Source organism: Colobus angolensis, unplaced genomic scaffold (assembly GCF_000951035.1).
Source record: "Colobus angolensis palliatus isolate OR3802 unplaced genomic scaffold, Cang.pa_1.0 Scaffold288, whole genome shotgun sequence".
NCBI classification, from domain to species: Eukaryota; Metazoa; Chordata; class Mammalia; order Primates; family Cercopithecidae; genus Colobus; species Colobus angolensis.
Window position 1 is genome coordinate 272,329 of NW_012116132.1, and position 20,243 is coordinate 292,571.

The 20,243-nt window shown below is 38.1% G+C and overlaps 1 protein-coding gene across 1 annotated transcript in view; it reads right to left on the bottom strand.

Moving 5' to 3' along the window:
• ENAH (enabled homolog (Drosophila)) overlaps nucleotides 1-20,243 on the bottom strand; it is a 165,932-nt gene that overhangs the window by 11,702 nt on the left and 133,987 nt on the right. Inside the window, exons 5-11 of the mRNA XM_011948938.1 lie at nucleotides 12,463-12,794; nucleotides 10,466-10,576; nucleotides 8,140-8,444; nucleotides 6,409-6,554; nucleotides 6,195-6,252; nucleotides 5,360-5,408; nucleotides 1,500-1,566 (exon numbers count right to left, since the gene is read on the bottom strand). Coding sequence (XP_011804328.1) covers nucleotides 1,500-1,566; nucleotides 5,360-5,408; nucleotides 6,195-6,252; nucleotides 6,409-6,554; nucleotides 8,140-8,444; nucleotides 10,466-10,576; nucleotides 12,463-12,794 — 1,068 coding nt within the window. The remainder of the gene's footprint in view (nucleotides 1-1,499; nucleotides 1,567-5,359; nucleotides 5,409-6,194; nucleotides 6,253-6,408; nucleotides 6,555-8,139; nucleotides 8,445-10,465; nucleotides 10,577-12,462; nucleotides 12,795-20,243) is intronic.

The following is a 20,243-nucleotide window of genomic DNA, read 5'->3' on the forward strand; positions in this document are numbered from 1 at the left end:
ACCTGGTCAGCCCCTTGTTATGGGCTTGATAAATCAGCACTTCATAATGCGGTACTGAAGAAAATCCAACCGGTAGAGATGCATTAGAAGGCCATCTCAGTTAGGAGTCTGAGAAACATAAATGTGCAATTTTTCTACTCTACTGAAAACACATGTACACCAAAAGCAATTCCCCTCTTTCTTCTAAAGTAAAATATGATCATCTTTCAATCACTTAGAAACTAAAAGCTTTTATACATTCCAAAAGGTCTAGTTTCTTTGTGGAGCTTAAACAACTGTGTCATTACCAAATCTTCTTTCCTACTAGCAGAAAGCACCACATAGAAAGCCAAATCCAAATTCAGACTCAGACTAACACAGAACACGTCTGTGATAATATAAAGTCTATCCTTGTACTTCTCTTTATTAGGTTTCTATAATTAGAGTCAAGTTGCTTTTCACAAGACAAAAATAAGGCAAGTAGCTCAGAAAGAAAAGACAAAATATCTTTTAGTTTCTAAATACATACTCTTTTTTTTTTTCTGGGAAAAATACAAGTCCTTTAAACTTTATACAAGTCTCATAAACCAAGAAAAGGTTTCATCTGTGTTCAGGAGCTGTGATACAAATTTAGTCATGAAAATAAAGTATGCCTAGCTAAAGGAAGAACAAATTTGCCTAAACATGCCCACACGTACTTGTAGAAACAAGTATTAGCTAGCCTTGTTTCTGGATACTATCTTTTCTAACTTGATTACACGTACACGTTTCAAATGAGATAGGGAAATACATGTTTCTACTTTATAAATTCAAAGATGTAGGTTTCATTTTGCTCTTTTCTCTCCAGCTGATTTTCAGGTTTAAAAAAGGCTCCAAAAGTTATATGTTTATATATATAATATATATATATACACACACATACACATACACACTATGTCATTGGGACTACTGGGGAAATGTGACTATATACTATATTAGATAATATTATTGTTCAATGTTAAATTTCTTGAGAGTAATAATGGTATTCTGGTTACAAAGCAGATGTCCTGGTTCTTCCAAAAAACACTAAAGTATTTAGGGTGAAACACTTCTTATTTGTGAACTGCTTTGAAACTAATCAGAGGGGGAAAAAAGTGTGGATATGTAGATAGTTAAGACAAGTGGGGCAAAATGTTGACAACTGTTAAACCTAGGAAATGGGTATACACATATTCACTGTACTATCCTTTTAATTTTTCTGTAGTTTTGAATTTTTCAAAATACAAACTGGGAAAGACAAAGCTATCTTAAAATCTCAGATCATCTGGTTAATAAATGTAGGGTATAATTTATCAATCACTAGTAATGTAGATGAGTAATACATAATGAGGCTTGGTGGTTGTCCAATACTAGGAGGATCATGAGAGTTTCATGGACTCCTTGTATGATTTCTTACCATTCAATTTTTTCTATACTAAGAATGCACTGATTTCTTTTTTTATACAAATAAAATATAAAACTTCAGAGAAAAAAGTTGATACCTGGAGATAACAGGTGACTTGCTGCCATTCATTGTATTTGTTCTTTCCCAAGGTTTTCTTGTTGGTTCTTTAAAAACAAAGAACAAAAGTTATTAAATATACGCTTCCAGAGTTATTATAAAACAAAAAACAAAATACTAAATCTCATTATACCTGTTTACATACCAGTAATATAAATAAAAATTTAAAATCTAAACTTTAGTTGAAATCTGTAAGGATTCTAATTTGCACAATGCCAGACCTCAAAATGAGAAGAAATTATAAACCAGTACGGGAAGTTTCCAAGGAAAAACTTACATTGTTAAGTCTAAAATATTATAATTCTATAAACTGGATGGTAAGGAGTTTCTCTAATAAAGAAAGGATAGTAAGAATAAAGTAGGATAATTTTAAAATTAGGATAGTTCAATTAATTAAAATGGAGTATTACTGACACTGTTTTAAATTACTTTTAGCGCCAATGATAAAAACAATAAGTATAACTTATAATATGTTCATGTATTTCAACATTTAATCTAAATCCAAATAGTCCCTCTTGGGAAGAAAAATAGGAGCAACTCAAACTAAATTTCAGAATCCTGAAATTCTACTATACTTCCTTGATTCTTAAACAATGAATTATTGGGACTTTGCCGATAATTCCAGTTCAACATAAACAAGTTTGCTCTAAGCTCTTATTACAAAAGACACTATGTAGTCAGTGACTCACTAGCTGGCTGTCTATTGTGCTTGAATTGTTTTTCTAATCTGGGCTGACTCACTGATGCTGTCACTGGCCTCACTACATGACTGGGTAAAATCAGAAGTAGAATCTTGTCATGGAGGAAAGAATTTGGGCCACATGACAATGAAGTCTATTCATGAGTTGTGATCTCATTGTGTAGTTTTAACTAAAACTGCTCTGAGTTCCAATTCAGCTCCTCAACTGGCTTCTGCACATTCTCAGGTAGCTTATGGTCTCTTCAAAGTACACTTACGCAAAAATAAATTCACACTCTTCCATGAAGCCCTGCTTTTGGTTCTGGATTTCTGTTGCATGCAGGCATTAGGTGTGAAACCTTAAAGTCATTATTGATCTTGCTTTACTCCTCATCAACCAAATTCCTTCTTTTTTATATTCCTTCTTTTGTATTCTAACAGCTAACACAGTCTCTCAATGACTGCCACAGTGGTGGCAAGTTCCACACATGACCAGGAAGATCAAATTGGATGTGGTTTGGGACTGGCAGAATCAGAAACATATCCAACTGACACCAGTCCAAGCAGGTGAAAAGAGGGAAGTCCTGAATGAAACTGAGGGACACCTGGACAGGGAGGGGAACGGTCATCGGACACTGTCACTAAAGAGGTGGCAGGTGGAAGGATGGGGGAGTAATTCTAAAGTGGATAAGATGTAGCAAGTGCTACCTTTTAACAGCTGGCTGAGGTCCTTTCCCAGTCAGCCAAACCAGAACCATCTTTTAGTCTTAAAGGTCATCTGGTTGTGAGAAAGAGCTGTTCAGCTGGCTCTGCGGAAGCTGAGAAGCAAGGGCCTCTTCTCTCTAAGGAGCTCGGCTGTGTTTCAGGAGGGGCAAGGGCTGGGTTCCCTTCAGAGGATCTTTACTGGCATGCATATAGAGCTTCCTAACTGGTCTGCCTATCTCAATCCTCCCTAGTTTTAATGGGAAAACCGCAAGTGCCATTTTAATGTGCCTCAAACAGTTTCAGTGGATTAAATGTCCACTGAACTCAGTACTGGCAGGATAAAGTCTAAACTCTTGGTAATTTTATAAAAGGCTCTCAACATTTTTGTTTCTAACTCATATTTCCAAACTTTCCCCCACAACACTCTTCAAAAAGAATTCCCCGTTCTAGTCTATTTCCTATTTCCTAGTCTCTTCTTGCTCATCTCCAACTCCATACCTTTGCTCAAGTGATACTTAACATTCTGAAATATCACACCTTCCCTCACTTTCAGCCAAACTAAATACTCTTCAAGGCATACTAAGATGTCACTTTTCTCTACAAAGATGACTCAGGTGACTCGTATGTGTCATCTCCTCCCTCTTTGACACACATTACTCAGTATTCAACATGTGGTTGTCAAAGGTTAACTTTACACCTGTGTGTCTCATCTTCCCAGCTGGACCAAGAGTTTTTTCGTGCTTAGGACCTGCACCTTTCACTTCAGGTGCCTGACACAATGTCAATTTAAAAACGGAATGAAACAAGTGACAAAAGAGGCCCTGCCCTTTTTGCTTATATATATGACACACACACACAAAATCTGCGCATTAGTTTTTCATATTTTATATAAGGGGTTATACATTATAAGGAATTTTTAACTTGGAGTCCACGGATAACCTTCAAGAAATTCATGAACATTCTGAAATTATGAACAAATCTGAATAAAAATACAATTTTCCTCCCTGGAAAAAGGATCTATAGCTCTCATCATATTCTAAAGGTTCTGTGACCCCGAAGTGTGGTTCAGATTTACAACATCTATGTGGTACTAATGACAGCATATATAATTAATTTTGGCTTACAGAAAGAAGGATAAAGCTAAAATAAGTGGGTCACAAAGCAGTGAATTTTTAATTAAAGTAACATAAATTGAATCCTATTCAGAGGGAAAACAAAGCCATGATGTTAATTATGGTACAGCAATCAGTCTACTGAAGAGTCACTATTTAATAATGAGAATGAGGAATGGGGTGGGGGGGGTGTGAAAAGATGGATTACAATCACAAAAAACAAAAACAGAAGTACTTAAAAAAAAAAAAAAAGGGAATTCTAGGTGGCACATTGTGGCTCACGCCTGTAATCCTACCACTTTGGGAGACTGAAACAGCTGGATCACTTGAGTTCAGGAGTTTGAGGCCAGCCTGGGCAACATGGTGAAACCCTATCTCTACCAAAAATGCAAACAATTAGCCAGGAGTGGTACCATGTACCTGTGGCCTCAGCCACTTGGGGGGTTGGGGAGCTAAGGGGGGAGGATCACTTGAGCCTAGGAGGTGCAGGGTGCAGTGAGCCAAGATCGCACCACTGCACTCCAGCCTGGGCAACAGAATGAGACTCCATCTCGAAAAAATAAAACAATGAAAATTAAAAAGGTAACCGTAGATGCAATTGGTTATCTTTAAATCAAAACTGTAGGAATATAAGCATTTCTCTATACTGGTTTCCTATGGACCACTCTAGATATTAACTCATCAAGTTTATTTATGTTGTTTCATTCCAGAATAGATAAGGAGTTGGATAGTCCAGCCCTTAGTCTTTAATCAAATATGAAGAAATAACATGTGAATATGTAATGAGCTCGTATTCTCATCTTGGATACAGCACTCATCAAGTACCTCTAGTGAAATATACTTTGTTAATATTCTAGGTGATTTACTGGATGCTCAAGAATTCTCAATGTCAGAAATTTCACTGAATTCAAGAACACTTCCCCAAAATTTTAAGGAGACTTTTTAAGTTTACAAATCAGAAACTTTATTCCCTTAATTATCAATATCATCCAAATGAATGGCTAGGATACCCTTCTCAATATGAGAATGTTCTGAGGGAAACTGCAGTACTAACTAACATGCTCACTTTATTTTTACCTTTAGGAAAACAATTATGAAAAATACTTCTCGTCATCTAATAGTACATTAATATTTTCCCTGTTTTAGCAAGTAACCTCAAGAAAGTAACAGCAGCTTCCAGGAGGAAAACAGTTCATTAATGCTTTCAGGTGTGAACAAAGAACTCTGGCATTTTGGTGTCTAGTCACTTGGTCCAAACATGGGGAAACGGGGAATTTTTAACTGGGGAGTATTAATACTTGCAGAGAAAGTTTATAAAGGTTAAAATATTTATCTTGAACTTACCAGGTGTACTTGTTGAAGACGCCTTAGAAGTTACAGGCTCTGAATCTTCCTAAATATACAGATACATATTAATATCACATCTACCACTCCCCTGCTGCTATATACATTTAGTGTTTTACACGTGCACTTCTAATATTCTTTCTGCCACTCCCCACTTTCTCTTTCATCGGTCTTCTCTCCCTTTCATTTCAGCTTAGACTTCTTTCTTCTCCTGTTTTCAATCACCTCCCCTTCAACCCTCCCCACAGTTCCTTTCCTCATGTGTTTTCCCTGAGAACTTTCACTAGCCAATGCTACAAAGCCAGACACAAGAGACAGATTTGAGGAATGGTATCAAAGGCAGCCAAATGGAGCAAGGGAAACATATTATTTGTTGCACACCAATATATAGCACAGACAAAGCAGAGTATGCCCAGCTGAATCAGGCAGGAGGGCATGAAGGATACACTCTTAAGGGGCACAGCCAATAACCATCGAGCTCCTAGGGGAAACATATGAATTTAGGCAATTCCTTCCTTTTAAATTAATGCAAGGGAACTGAGATTCTAAGAGATGAAATGTCATTCACTCATTTAAGGAACAGAATTAAACTCCACAGGTTTGAACTTCAATGCTTTTCCCACAACTCCAAATACTCAACTCATTTTACTAAGACTGCCATTAAAAATTTATAAATAACAGTCAAAACAAGCCACTTCACATGCATAAATAGTTAAAAATTAGCAAATATAAGTTCAAACTAATTAAGTTCAAATTAAATAAATGCTGACACTATTTCCTGAATGGGCTATGCTTGAATACCATATTTTAAGATAGATTATCTTTATTAACTTACACCTTTGTCCTCTTTCTGTTCTGTTTCTACTGTTGACCCCTTTTCAGCAATTCTTCTCCTACAAAGAAGGCAAATCCAATTTTTAAAAATATTATCTGATTCAGTATAAAAACCACTTCTCTATGAGGAAAGAAGTGCATCTAGTTAGTTGTATTTGGAATAAAATTAAAATCCTCTCAATTCTGGGCATGTCCATTATAATGAAATTCCTTACCTCCTGGCCAGCAGGGCACTCATTTCTTCCATTAAACCACTACCCCCTAAAGGAAGGGGTCCATTTCCACGGCCTGTATCTGCTTTAGATGAGGCCGAGTTCACACCAATAGCATTCCCTCCACTTGGGAAAGAGGCATCCTCCATCTTAATGAGAATACACAGACATAATCAACTCCTATGTTAGACAACCATATTTTTATTAATATATTACAGCTAAAACAGAAGGAAACATCAGCATTAATTTTAAAAATCTAAATATTATTTTTAAGCTTTAAGAACCAATAGATTCTTAGCATTGATTTTATATACCAACAAGAGTTTATCAAAACTACTATCAACAAGAATGCAATGAAACAGTATCATGTGTCTCTTCCTGTGTTGCCCTGAAAAGGGCATAACTTTGCTTTGATAATATTCCTGCTAAAACAACCCCTGCATAACTTGAATCTAATCTTGAGGAAAAATCAGATAAGCCAAACTGAAGGATAACAGGCAAAATAACTGCCTACAGTCTTAAAAAATGCTAGTATTGTGAAAGATTGAGGAATTGTCATAAAGTAGATCAAAGAGACATCAGAACTAAATGCAGTAAATGATCTTGCACTATGAAAAAAACTGTCACTAAAGATGTCATTGGACTACAGACAAAATTTGAATATTAATACATTTGTAGATTATAGTATTCTATCAATGTTAACTTTCCTGATTTTGATAATTATATTACTGGTTATGCAGGTAAATGTCCTTGTTCTTATAAAATTCACACTGAGGTACTTAGGAAAATAGAAGCTTGTGTCTCTGAGTTACTCTCAAATCATTCAAACAAAAGTGCATGTGTAGGCCAGGTGCAATGGCTCACAACTGTAATCCCAGCATTTTGGGAGGCTGAGGCAGGTGGATCACCTGAGGTCAGGATTTCAAGACCAGCCTGGTCAACACCATGAAACCCTATCTCTACTAAAAATACAAAAATTAGCTGGGCATGGTGGTTGGTGCCTGTAATCCCAGCTACTCAGGAGGCTGAGGCAGAATCACTTGAACCTGGGAGGTGGAGATTGCAGTGAGCTGAGATCGCACCACTGCACTCCAGTCTGGATAACATGAGTGAAACTGTGTCTCAAAAGAAAAAAAAAAAAAAAAGTGCATATGTAAAGGAGGAAACATACCCAAAGAAGGAATAAAAAAGCAAATACTGGTAAAATGTTAATGGGTAAATCTAGGTGATGAAATTATAGAAATTATTTATACTATTTTTACAACTTTACTATAAAAATTTTAATTATATCAATTCTTAATTTTTTATTTACTTTATTTTTTGAAACGAAGTCTCACTCTGTCACCCAGGCTGGAGTGCAGTGGCACGATCTCGGTTCACTGCAACCTCTACCTCCCGGGTTCCAGTGATTCTCCTGCCTCAGCCTCCCGAACAGCTGGGATTATAGGCATGTGTCACACACCTGGCTAAGTTTTGTATTTTTAGTGAGATAGGGTTTCACCATGTTGGCCAGCCTGGTCTCTAACTCCTGACCTCAGGTGATCTGCCCACCTCAGCCTCTCAAAGTGCAGGGATTATACAGGTGTAAGCCATCGCGCCCAGTTAAATTATTTCAATTTGTTAAATAAATGAAGTTCATAACAGTTCATAAAATTAGAATACAATAAATTCAACATTTTAGATATTTAGGAAGAATAAGACATATTAAAAAACAAATTTCAGAAAGCTACTTACCCGTGACACTTTCCTAAGTTTTGCTCCGGCAATTGCAGCTGCAAGTCCAGTTAAAGGGCGATTGTCTTCTGACACAGATGCCAAAAAGAATCCAGATGCAGGGAGGGGTGGGGCAGGAGGTGGTGGAGGAGGAGGGGGTACTTGATTAGGGAGAGGAGGGGGAGGAGGGGGCGGTGGAGGCCCAGTGGATGGGAGTGGAGGAGGTGGAGGGGGCCCTGGGGGAGGAGGGAGTGCTACTGAAGCCTGTGGAGGCCCTGGTGGGAGTGGTGGAGGAGGTGGAGGTGCAAGTGGTCCCAAGACAATGCCTGAGAGAGAGAAATGTTAAGTAAGACCATCAACAATAGAGCTAAGTGATATTATTTTATGTGGGAAGGTACGCAGAATGCCATGCTAAATTAAACTGACTCATGTATTTACTTAATGAGTTCAATTTATCATAGTTGTAAAATTCCAGTCAGTTTTGAAAGATACTAAAATGTAAGGTCAAAGTATATATAACTACTTACTTTATGTTAGAGCTTTAGTAATAGAACTATGCAACAGATCATCTAATTAAGATTTTTTGTTCATGGGGATTTGGTAAATAAACAAAATAAATACTTATAAAATTTGGAAGAGAGGTAAGCATCCCTGAAAACACAAACTAGTATATACAATGGCAGTTAGTACTACTTGAAATAAGACCCAAAATAATCCACATTAACCTTAAGTGTTGAGACAGTAAATTCAGTAACAGTGAACACATATATTTAGTTGTTTACAGTCAAAGTGGCTGGATTAAAAACATGAAGGAGGAGTAAGTCCCAGGCTTCAGTATTTTAAACATTCTTAACATTTAAATTCAATGGATAGCCAAGGTTGAGAATCACTGAAGTAAAGGAATTTACTAGTACAAAGTAAAACCTCAAAATAATGCTTGGAAATAATTAAATACCATAGAATTTGAAGCAGAGTTGTTTTATCCCACAAAATGGGGGCCAAGAAAAGAAATATTCAAATGTTACAAAATCACAAAAGGAGGGAACAAAAAGTTATTTAATAACAGAATACTGAAATAGTAGATGCTTCTTTAGTTAAGGTTTAAGAAGGGAGTTTTCAGAATGAATAAAATGCTATTTTGCACACTGGGTGGTAGTTGCTAACTTTTTCAGCTTGAGCCATTGTTACACAAGCAGAAAACATAAATTGTTGAAAGAAGCATCTAGAAATAGTCTGTCACTTCTGTAGGGGTGGTTAAGAGTTCCGAGGGTACAGCAGGTCACTTTGTCAGGCTGGCTGTGCCCATTTTGTACAGTATAACTGTCATGGTGAAACCAAACTGAACATCTTAGAATTCTGACTAACCTTGTAAACAAATTTGGTAAGTCAACAATTACCCCTTCAAGCCACTACTTATTGTAATTTTGGACCTTGGAACTCTTTAGGGCATATGCCAAGCCTGCCATCCTCTCTACTCCTCCTGCAAAGTCATAATGCTGCAAGGGTTAGGGTGACACCTATCCTGAAAGTCCAACATGGAGCATCTAATACAGGAAAGGCAAGAAGGAAACAGGGCCCAAGATCAGAACTGCTCCAAAGGAAACTCTGGGATGATGTACCTAATGACTACAGTTAGGCACTAAATATATCTCTCTAAGTGTCCCTGAAAATAAAGGAAAAAAATTTAGATCATGTATTTATTGTGTGGTAGATCAATGTGTCAAGCAAAGTTTTCCCAGTGAAAGAATGTACTGGCTGGGTGCGGTGGCTCACACCCGTAATCCCAGCAACTTTGGGAGGCCAAAGGGGGCATATCACATGAGGTCAGGAGTTCAAGACTAGCCTGGCCAACATGACAAAACCCCGTCTCTACTAAAAATACAAAAATCAGCTGGGCGTGGTGGCATGTGCCTGTAACCCCAGCTACTCAGTTGGCTGAGGGAGGAGAATTGCTGCAACCCGGGAGGCAGAGGTTGCAGTGAGCTGAGATCGTGCCACTGTACTCCAGCCTGGGCAACACAAGACTGTGTCTCAAAAAAAAAAAAAAAAAGAAAAAGAAAAAAAGAAAGAAATGTATTATGAGGGCTCTTAAATACTAGAAAACATCTTTAACTGTGGTACTATAAAAGATATCAAAACCTAGTTCAATATGGAAGTTCATCCAAATGCAATTAATCCAACAGGAAAACCATTTTTCTACTTTAATTTTTTTAATTAAAAAAAATGGCATTGGTATATAAATGTTCAAGGATCAAAACCATCCTACCCATCCATTCAGGCAATTAAAGTTGCTGCTATATAACATTTTCAAGTGATTAACTGCTAGTAGCAATAAAGAAAGCCTTACCCTGTTGGGCTGGAGTCTCAGCCGGCTGAGAGGCTGCCTGCAAGCCTGGCTCAGAAGCAGAAGAGTCTCCCAGCACAGAGTTTAGAGGAGTCTCAACAGAGGCAGGGGCAGCTGCAGAGGGAGAAGGGAGAACACTAGGCTTGGATGAGGGAGTTGAGGCAATAGGGGTGCTTGGAGGAGGAGAAGCTTGAGATCCACAGTGTGAGAGTGATGCGAGGGAAGGCAGTGGAGGCGGCGGTGGAGGAGCTGCTGGCCCTGAGGTAGGCGGTGGAGACACTGGATATGTTACAGATTCAACCAGCCCATTGGGTGCTGTCGGTGATGGAGGCATTTGGGGCACAGGAGAAGAAACACAAACAGGGAGGACAGGCCTTGGACCAGTAGCTTTGCCTGGGGGGCTGCTAATCATTATTGGAGGAGATGGAGGGAGGGGCGAAAAATTGGAAGTAGACCAGGCACAGGGCTTCGTAGCTGGAGGCTGAGAAGAGGGTGTGTTCACAGGAGAAGAAGGTCGAGAGTTTTTGTTCAGAGGACGAGGAACTGTAGCATAATGGGGAAGAACAGGGTGGAAGGCTGAACCTAAAGATGTTGCAAAACGTGTCGCTGAGTGTCGCAGTGGTGGTGTAGGGGGTGTGGAAGTAGGTGGCAAAGCAGTCACTACAGCATAATCAGGAGTGGCATCTGACACTGGAGCTGAGATGACTTTAGCGTATGATGGAGGAGGTGCTGAAGGAAGCTGGCAACTGGAATACTCAGGAAGTGGAGCGTTATACAGGGAGCTGTCTGAAGATGGAGCTGGACAGAAGGTGGAAAGCAGCAGCAAAAGACAGGATAAAAAAGGAGAGAGAAAAAGGGAGCTAGTGAAGCCACAAAACCAGCATTCAGACACAATGTATAAATGTAGACTACAGTTAGTATCAGAGAATTAGGCACAAATGCAAATAACTATTTTCACCCAAGAATATTTTAACTTGTAAATACATTTTGAGATTCAGAAGGGGATGAATTAAGTTTCCTTTTCATCTAATAAGTGGATTAACAAATTTACTGACTAATTTCTTTTACAAGAAAAAGCCAGTATTAGTCTTAACTTTTATTTAGACAAGAAAAAGGACATTAAAATCACAAGAATGGGACCATAAACAGAAGAATAAATTTAGTGTTTTTTTTTTAAAAACAACAAATAGCAAAACTAGTAAAGTTGGTAAAACATTTAATGAGGTGAGAAACCTCCTATTCAATGCTTACTTGTGGAAAAGTTTTGTTTTGTTGGTCATAACTCCAGAAAATAATTAGGTAGCTAAAAATACATAAAGTAACTTAATAAACCAACCAACCAACCACTATTTAATCAAACCACATTGAGATTTTTTATATAGGCCATAAGGAGTATTCTTAAATCCTATAATGAATGTTAATTTTAATAAATGTTAAAATATCTCAAACTTTCAGCCATATATTAACCCTGTCTTTCAGTAAATTCCATCAGATTTCATAATTTTCACTAATTTTTTGTAATACTAGAAAGTATATTTAAATAACTAGTCAGTTTTAGAGAATATTTCTCTAAAATAATTCTTCCTCCAAAATCTGTAGAATGTAATCAAGCAAATTTCTTGTTGAATGGTACTATAGTACTATAGTATTTGAGACAATTTAAGTGATCTCATGAGGGAAATATATTTGAAGTTCATCCAGTATAAAAAATTTCCCATAAAAACACACTTACACTTTATAGCCAATTTATAGGGAGTCAGAAGAATTAGAATGGCAGAATAAAAATTTCCAAGAGCTTTAAGTCTCCAAGCAATAAAAGCAATACAGAGAGAAACAAAAAGAAAATGTTAAAGTAGTAATTGCTGCATATTTTTCATAATTTCAAATTGTATGGCTTAATCTCAAACATCTCAAATGTGAAATATTTTAACACATGACTACACAAGAGACATCATCCAAGCTTGGATACAAGAACACAGAAGAGTTTGTAAACTTCTTACCAGCACTTGATATTCTGCGCTCTCTCTCCCATTCCAGCTGTTCCCTTTCTAACTGTTCTTGTCGCTCCCTTTCTTGCCGCTCCCGTTCCAGTCTCTCCAGCCTCTCTCGTTCTTGTCTTTCTTGCCTCTCCCGATCTAGGCGTTCCTGCCGCTCCAGGCGTTCCTGCCGTTCCCGTTCTTGTCTCTCTCTCTCCAGCTGTTCTTGTTCCAGTCGCTCCCTCTCCAGCCTTTCCCTTTCTAACCTCTCTCTCTCCAACCTTTCTCTTTCCATTCTTTCTCGCTCCAGCCTTTCCCGCTCCAGCTCCTTTTGCCGTTGCTGTTCTTGCAGTTGTCTGGAAAAAAAAAAAAAAAAGAAGGTAAAAACATGCATCTACGGCTACTCATCATGAAAAAGTGATTCTTTTCACCTATGTAAACTTTATTTCTGAGTCAAATAAAAGCAATGTAGAGCATGCAAACATCTCTCCTCCCACATGAAGACTACCTTGGATAGAGACTGTTGCATACAAATAAAAATCATTTCTCCTATTAGCATCATACTGGCTGAATGCTTCAGCACATTACACTAACATTTCATTTTATTCTGTACTTTTCATGAGTACTGTTGCAAGTAAATGAATTTTCCAAATAACATACCACTTTAATAACCAAGTCATTATTTTAATCATTTAATGAAAAACTTTATAAAATTGCAATATCCTTCTTAACATCAAATTTAACTGTACAAATAATAATTATCATTTCAGAAAATACAACGGTTGGCCACAGCAGTAGCTCAATAAATATTTACTGAATGGGTCGCGTGCAGTGACTCACACCTCTAATCCCACCACTTTGGGAGGCCGAGACGGGTGGATGACCTGAGGTCAGGAGTTCAAGATCAGGATGTCCTGGCCAATATGGGGAAACCCCATCTCTACCAAAAATATAAAAAATTAGCCAGGCGTGGTGGCGTGCGCCTATAATCCCAGCTACTTGGGAGGCTGAGGCAGAAGAATCGCTTGAACCTGGGAGGCAGAGGCTGCAGTGAGCCGAGATCATGCCACCGCACTCCCGCCTGGGTGACAGAGCAAGACTCCATCTCAAAAAAAAAAAAAAGAAAAAAAAAAAGTTTACAGAATGAAAAAGGGTCAAGAAAGAAGAAATAAACTTTAAATGATTGAAATCTCATATCCAGAGGCAACTATCATCAACATGTGTATATAAAGATACATCTATATATACACATATACATACACACACCCTCCCCCACACACACCCTCCCCCAATAGACTTTCCCTCGTGTAAAAATACACACATAAACTTTAAAAACGTAATAAAATGTGATCATTTTCCGCTACTGTGAAATCTGCTTTCCTTTCTCTCACTTAATATATTGTGAAAGTTGGTCTGGGTGAAGTGGCTCAGGCCCGTAATCCTAGCACTTCAGGAGGCTGAGGTGGGAGGACTGTTTGAGGCCAAGAGTTCAAGATGGGCCTGGGCAATGAAGCAAGACCTATCTCTACAAAAAAATTTAAAATCAGCCAGGCATGGTGGCATGCACCTCTATTCCCAGCTACTTGGGAGGCTGAGGGAGAAGGATTGCTTGGGCCTAGGAGTCTGAGGCTACAGTAAGCTAAGATTGCATCACCACTCATCAGCCCCAGGCAACAGAAGGAGACCTTGTCTCCAAAAACAATGAAAGAAAAGGAGGAAGGGAAGAAGGAAGAAAAAGAAGGGAAGGAAGGGAGGAAGGAAAAAGACATAAACTAGTAAAATTGAGGCTATCTAGGATGAGGACCTGCCTGTGTGTACAACTCTGACTGGAATCACACACACACACACACACACACACACACAAAGAGAGAGAGAGAGAGTGTGTGTGTGTTATCCTAAGGCACTTAGTTCAGCATCTTTATTTTCCATAAGTGCATAACAATATTCGATTGTTTAGCTGTCCAGAGTCTAAGCAATCTCCTATAGTAGGATATTAAGTTATCCTAACACTATTGGCAATACTGCAACAACATTTGTCTTCATCTTTCAATCTTTTTTCTGTTTCTATAGGATCAATAAGGACACAAATTTTGCTAGGTGAAAAGGTATGAATTTAAGATTTTTGACACATGGTTCCAAATTGTCTTTAGGAAAAGTGTCAATTAACTTTCCCTAAAAAAAAGTTATCTTTGCCAGGCATGGTGGCTCATGCCTGTAATCCCAGCACTTTGGGAGGCCGAGGCCAATGGATCACCTGAGGTCAGGAGTTCGAGACTAGCCTGGACAACATGGTGGAACCCTGTCTCTACTAAAATTACAAAAATTAGCCGGGCCTGGTGGTATGTGCCTGTAATCCCAGCTACTTGGGAGGCTGAGGGAGGAGGATCACTTGAACCCTGGGGATGGAGGTGGCTGTGACACTGTCAAGAGCTAACATTGTGCCCCTGTACCCCAGCCTGGGTGACAGAGTAAGACCCTGTCTCCCTCCCCCAAAAAAGGTATCTTTATCTTACACATATATATTTCATAGCGCTGTGGGGAAGATTAAATGAAGTAATACCTAAAAAGCTCTTTAAGAAGTACTTGGAACACAAGAATGCTCAATGTAGGCTATAACAATAATTATTATTTGGAAATTTCAAATTGGGACTTTCTGGACTGGCTAAGAAACTGTGTGGGTTCTAGTTAGAGACAAAGCTAAATGACAGCACATGCATGCTATCCTTTGTTCCTTCCAGAGGTACCAACACACCAGTAAGATCTTTCCAAAAAGCTCTCTTCCTTCATGTTTTCTAAGCTGGCTATACAACAAAAGAAAAGGCCCATTTGACAAATACATCAACCCCACTGCTCTCACAAAACACACAGCCTCTCCTGGACATACCACCACACTTAACAATGACTGCAAGAGAAAAACACAAGAAACTGAGTTTATGAGTAGTTATTTATTTATGAGTAGTTGTTTAAGATATTGGCTACCAATAAAATGAGATTTTCAGGATCTAGTACTGACTTCATTATGCTATTTGATAAATCACTAGCTGCCAAAGTTTTTGAGGGATAACAATATTCCTGCAGGGACGAGGGGAAGAAATCAGATGTATTCAAAAGAATGTTTTTAATAATAAACAGAGAAAAGTCAGGGTTGGTGGTTGTTGTTTTTCCAGTAACCTGCAGCTAATAAACTCAGCTGGAGCTTGTATTAAATTTCAAACATTCAACACAAATCAAAAACTATGGGCCATTTTAAATATAATGCTCTAAGCAATCTGTTGGGTCCAAAGGGCAAAAGATACACACGTATTATTCTAATTAGAACAAATTTAAAGATAGAAGTTAAAGAAAAATATTTAAGAGCACAGTAGCTGTCCCAAGAAATCTATGATGAAAAAATCTAAGTTTTTAGATCTTTGAACATTTGTTACTTCTTCTATTTTATCAAAATAACACAAATACATAGTTTTTAAAATTTATAACAAAAATCAGTAGTTCACTGCCCCGACCCTCCCACCCATTGCCTACTCTTGTAGCTGTTTCTTACATTTTAGCTTTCGCTATCTACTTTCTAACAGGAAGAGGCCCTCTACAACTCCCTCACTCCACTCATGCTTCTCCCAGTATGGAAAATCAATATTCAGGGATTATTAACATGATAATGTAAACACCGCTCACAGCTGAACCAAACAGTAGTCTATGACTACATTTCATTTCTCATTCAAGTTCTTAGTTGTGGGTTTTAACTACCAAGTTAATGGCTGTTTCTCTAAGCAACACAATGCTTTTAACACATACAAAAAGTAAGCTTAAGTCACAGGCAGAAGGCCAGGCATGAGTGAGATGAATCTGAAAGAATTATTGAATAACAGTGTTTACAGCTAGGGTGTATTGACTTAAGAAGTTTGTTCCACATGTCATCATATTCCAGGGTTTTCAGGCTATAAAAGATAAGGAGTGTCTACTGATACAGGAAAAGGGCACAATGCTGGAGAATATTTCTAAGTTCACAGACAGATGATTCAAGCAGGCAATTCATATAGCTGCAGGAGATTCTTACTATTTTCTTGTTCTGAAGGTAAGAAAAGAAAGTGTTGAACACTGTAAGCTAATTTTTAGTCTGCTTGCTGAAAAGATGCCCATCTAAACGGATTTCCCAAAATAGTGATTCAAGCAGAATATCTCTGGCTTCCGAATCTTGTGTGGCAATGAATAATTCCCACCTAAATTGGATGGTTTATAAATTTGACTTTCATGTTTTGACCTCTAAAGCAAGACATTTGTGTAGCTTTCTAGGAGGAGTTTCCAAATTTATAAACTTTGCTTTTCCTCAGAATTATTGCTGCCAATTCACACACTGGAAATGCGCATGGCTCCTCTTCCTAGAGTTCTCTCTCCAACTGTTTTCTTCAGTCATTAATAGAATCGTCTGAGGACTTTTTTCAAAGAACTAGTGGCTTAATTCTGAACCACGGAAAAATCCTGACAGACTACTTTAATTTTTCTTTTAAGCTAGGCCTGTATATTCTACAATAATTTGAAAGTTTCTGAGAATATAAATTTTATTCAGAAACAATTATAGTGCAAATGACCAGTATTATTTTTAAGCATTTAAAAAAATCACAGTTCCTCCCACCACCCAAATACCTATTTCTCTCCAAAACAGCTATCCCCAAATGTAAATAGATGCACAAAGCACCAGCCCACATTGAGATTTAAATATATATTCATTATTTATAGTTTATGTTGACTCAAAGACATTTCTTGAAATAAGTAAAACGTAAGTAACATCAGTTCAAAATACATTTCACCCAGCTTTACCTGTAATGAATAGTGTTACTAGGTAAATAAGAGTGATTTCAATTTTAACAAAACAAAGTAGGAACAGTCTAGGAAAAATGTTCTGAGTTGTTAACATTTAGTAACACTATTATTATTGACATTTCTCAGAAAATAAAACTACACAGATATGGTTTGATTGTATAACATGGGCATTTCACTTCACTATCAGTAAACAAATAAAAAATGGATAAAATGTAATCAGACAGCTAAGTTTTAATATTACAAAGCTGCTGAGGCAAAAGCTGATACTCACAAGAGAAGGCGGTCAACTTTCGGTCCATCCTGCCTCTGAAGGCCAATAGGAGGGCTATACACTCTCATGGCTCCAACTGCTCAGTTCTGTGCCACAATTATTATTCCCCTTTTATAACTTTCAGGTAGTACTGGTGATTTGTGAACTATTTATAGATATTAACTATATTAAGGTTCTATGTGGAGACTAACATAGAACTGACTCATGTTTCTTAGAATATGTTTTCTCACCATGGCCAAGTCAAATATTAATTATATGAGTAGGAACCAAAAACTATTTAATAATTATATAATAATAAAGGGTATTGGACTAAAAAGAATTAACACTTAGACATTTACTCTACTGACTCTATTAAAAATAAAACTTAAGGCCGGGCGCGGTGGCTCAAGCCTGTAATCCCAGCACTTTGGGAGGCCGAGACGGGCGGATCACGAGGTCAGGAGATCGAGACCATCCTGGCTAACACGGTGAAACCCCGTCTCTACTAAAAATACAAAAACTAGCCGGGCAAGGTGGCGGGCGCCTGTAGTCCCAGCTACTCGGGAGGCTGAGGCAGGAGAATGGCGTAAACCCGGGAGGCGGAGCTTGCAGTGAGCTGAGATCCAGCCACTGCACTCCAGTCTGGTCGACAGAGCGAGACTCCACCTCAAAAAAAAAAACAGTAGTAATATATAACTTATAAAGCCAAATTATAAGACTTATAACAAAACAGTAATCTTCTTACTAATGCTCACCACTTCTGATTTTGCTCCCCAGAAGCAATTATTTTCAATACTCTGGTACTTATCTCGTTTCTAAATACAGTAATTCATTTAGAACTATTACTTCCAGATTTTTCATATTTAGATGTTATCTGACTTCCTACTATACAAATGATTTAATTCCTACATCCCTAGCCCCCCAAAACTTTTTCTTCTCCATTTTTCCAATAAACTCATAACACCACTTTGGATACATCAATATTCACGTATCACATAATTCGCTGCTGATCACACTTACTTTCTAGAACAATTTCTTTCTTACTCTGGTGCTACAAAGTAGTACTTTAATTTGATTCTTTTTCTATATACCTATCCCTACTTCACCCCAAACTCTCCATTAGAACTGTAATCCCAATTAACATAGTCCAACATAGCAGAACCACAGTCAGGTTTTTCTATTCTTTTGTTTTGCTTTCCCTCAGAAACACCCCGTCCGGAGCCTTCAGCCCTCCTGGCACCAACGGGCAACTGTTCCCTAGGTTTTGATTTCACCTTAGTCGAGCTGGGAATTGCTCATCTCTTTCCTAAAGTGGATTTCTTATCTCCTCGATGCTGTCATGGGTTCATCATTCTTGCTTCACTCTTTCATCTTAACGGAACACATCTTCCAATAGCTTCTTAGGAAGTTGTGCAGAAGAAATCTCCTCTCAGGATAGAGATTCTCTCAGGATTTTGAAGCTCCCCCACACCTTCGTCGCTTCCACCACCCCTTACCAAGCATTTGAAATCTTACTTATTCCAGGACATTCTAAAATTCCACAGTGAGAGGCCTTGGTGGGAAGTCTTTGTATTTTTCCCAGTTACTGGGCTGGAATTTGGCAGGCTTTTTTGACCTAGACCAGAAGCTAGCAAACTGTATACAGCCCTAGGGCCAAATCTGGCTACACCCATTTATTTCCATGTTGTCTATGGTGAGCTACAAAGGAAGAGTCTAGCAAATGACACAGATGGGCCACAAAGCCTAAAATGTCTACTACCTGGCCCTTCCCAGAAAAAGTTTGCGGACCTTTGATCTAGACGATCAATGAGTTCCAGCAAATTTTCTTGTTATTTATTTGCAAATTCAATTTCTTCATGTTTCTGTTCTCCTCCCCACTCCCCAAATAATAACAAAACTTCTATTATTTGGATGCTGAACCTTCTAATCTGTTCTTCTTACTTTACTTTCTTTCTCATATGCCACCTCTTAGTTTTAGGACTATTTTCAGAGAATAAATTCCTCAACCTTAGTTCTCAAAACTTCTATTTCTTTCTTTCTTTCTTTTTTTGAGACGGAATTTCACTCTGTCGCCAGGCTAAGGTGCAATGGCACAAACTCAGCTAATTGCAACCTCCACCTCCCAGGTTCAAGCAATTCTTCTGTCTCAGCCTCTCAAGTGGCTGGAACTATAGGTGCGTGCCAGCAGGCCTGGCTAATTTTTGCATTTTTAGTAGAGACCAGGTTTGACCATATTGGCCAGGTTGGTCTTCGGAACTCCTGACCTCATGATCTGCCCGCCTCAGCCTCCCAAAGTGCTGGGATTATAGGCGTGAGCCCCAGTGCGCCAGCTCTTCTATTTCCCAAAAAAAAAAAAAAAAGTAAGGTAGTTTTTAAAAAAAGTTTCCAAGTTTACTTTCTCATTCTCTGAGTGATCCATTTAAAATAACTATCAATTTTTATTTCATCAATGAAATATACTCTCCTAGTTCTCTGAAGCTATTGCATGCAGTATATTTTTAGGTTTTCTTCTGCTCCCTGCATTGCATCTGTTTCATACAATTTCAACTCTTTGTTTTGGTCTTTCTTTTATAGAAGTTGGCCTGAAAGGTTTGATGATCCTTGGCTGTCTGTTCATATTTATAAGTAGCACCAAAATTGATCAGAGGCCCTTAAGTAAATGAGCTTCACTGGCAAGGATGAGTGTCAACATCTCTGTCTTCTCTTGGCCATGGCAATTTTCCCAAAGAGGAATCTT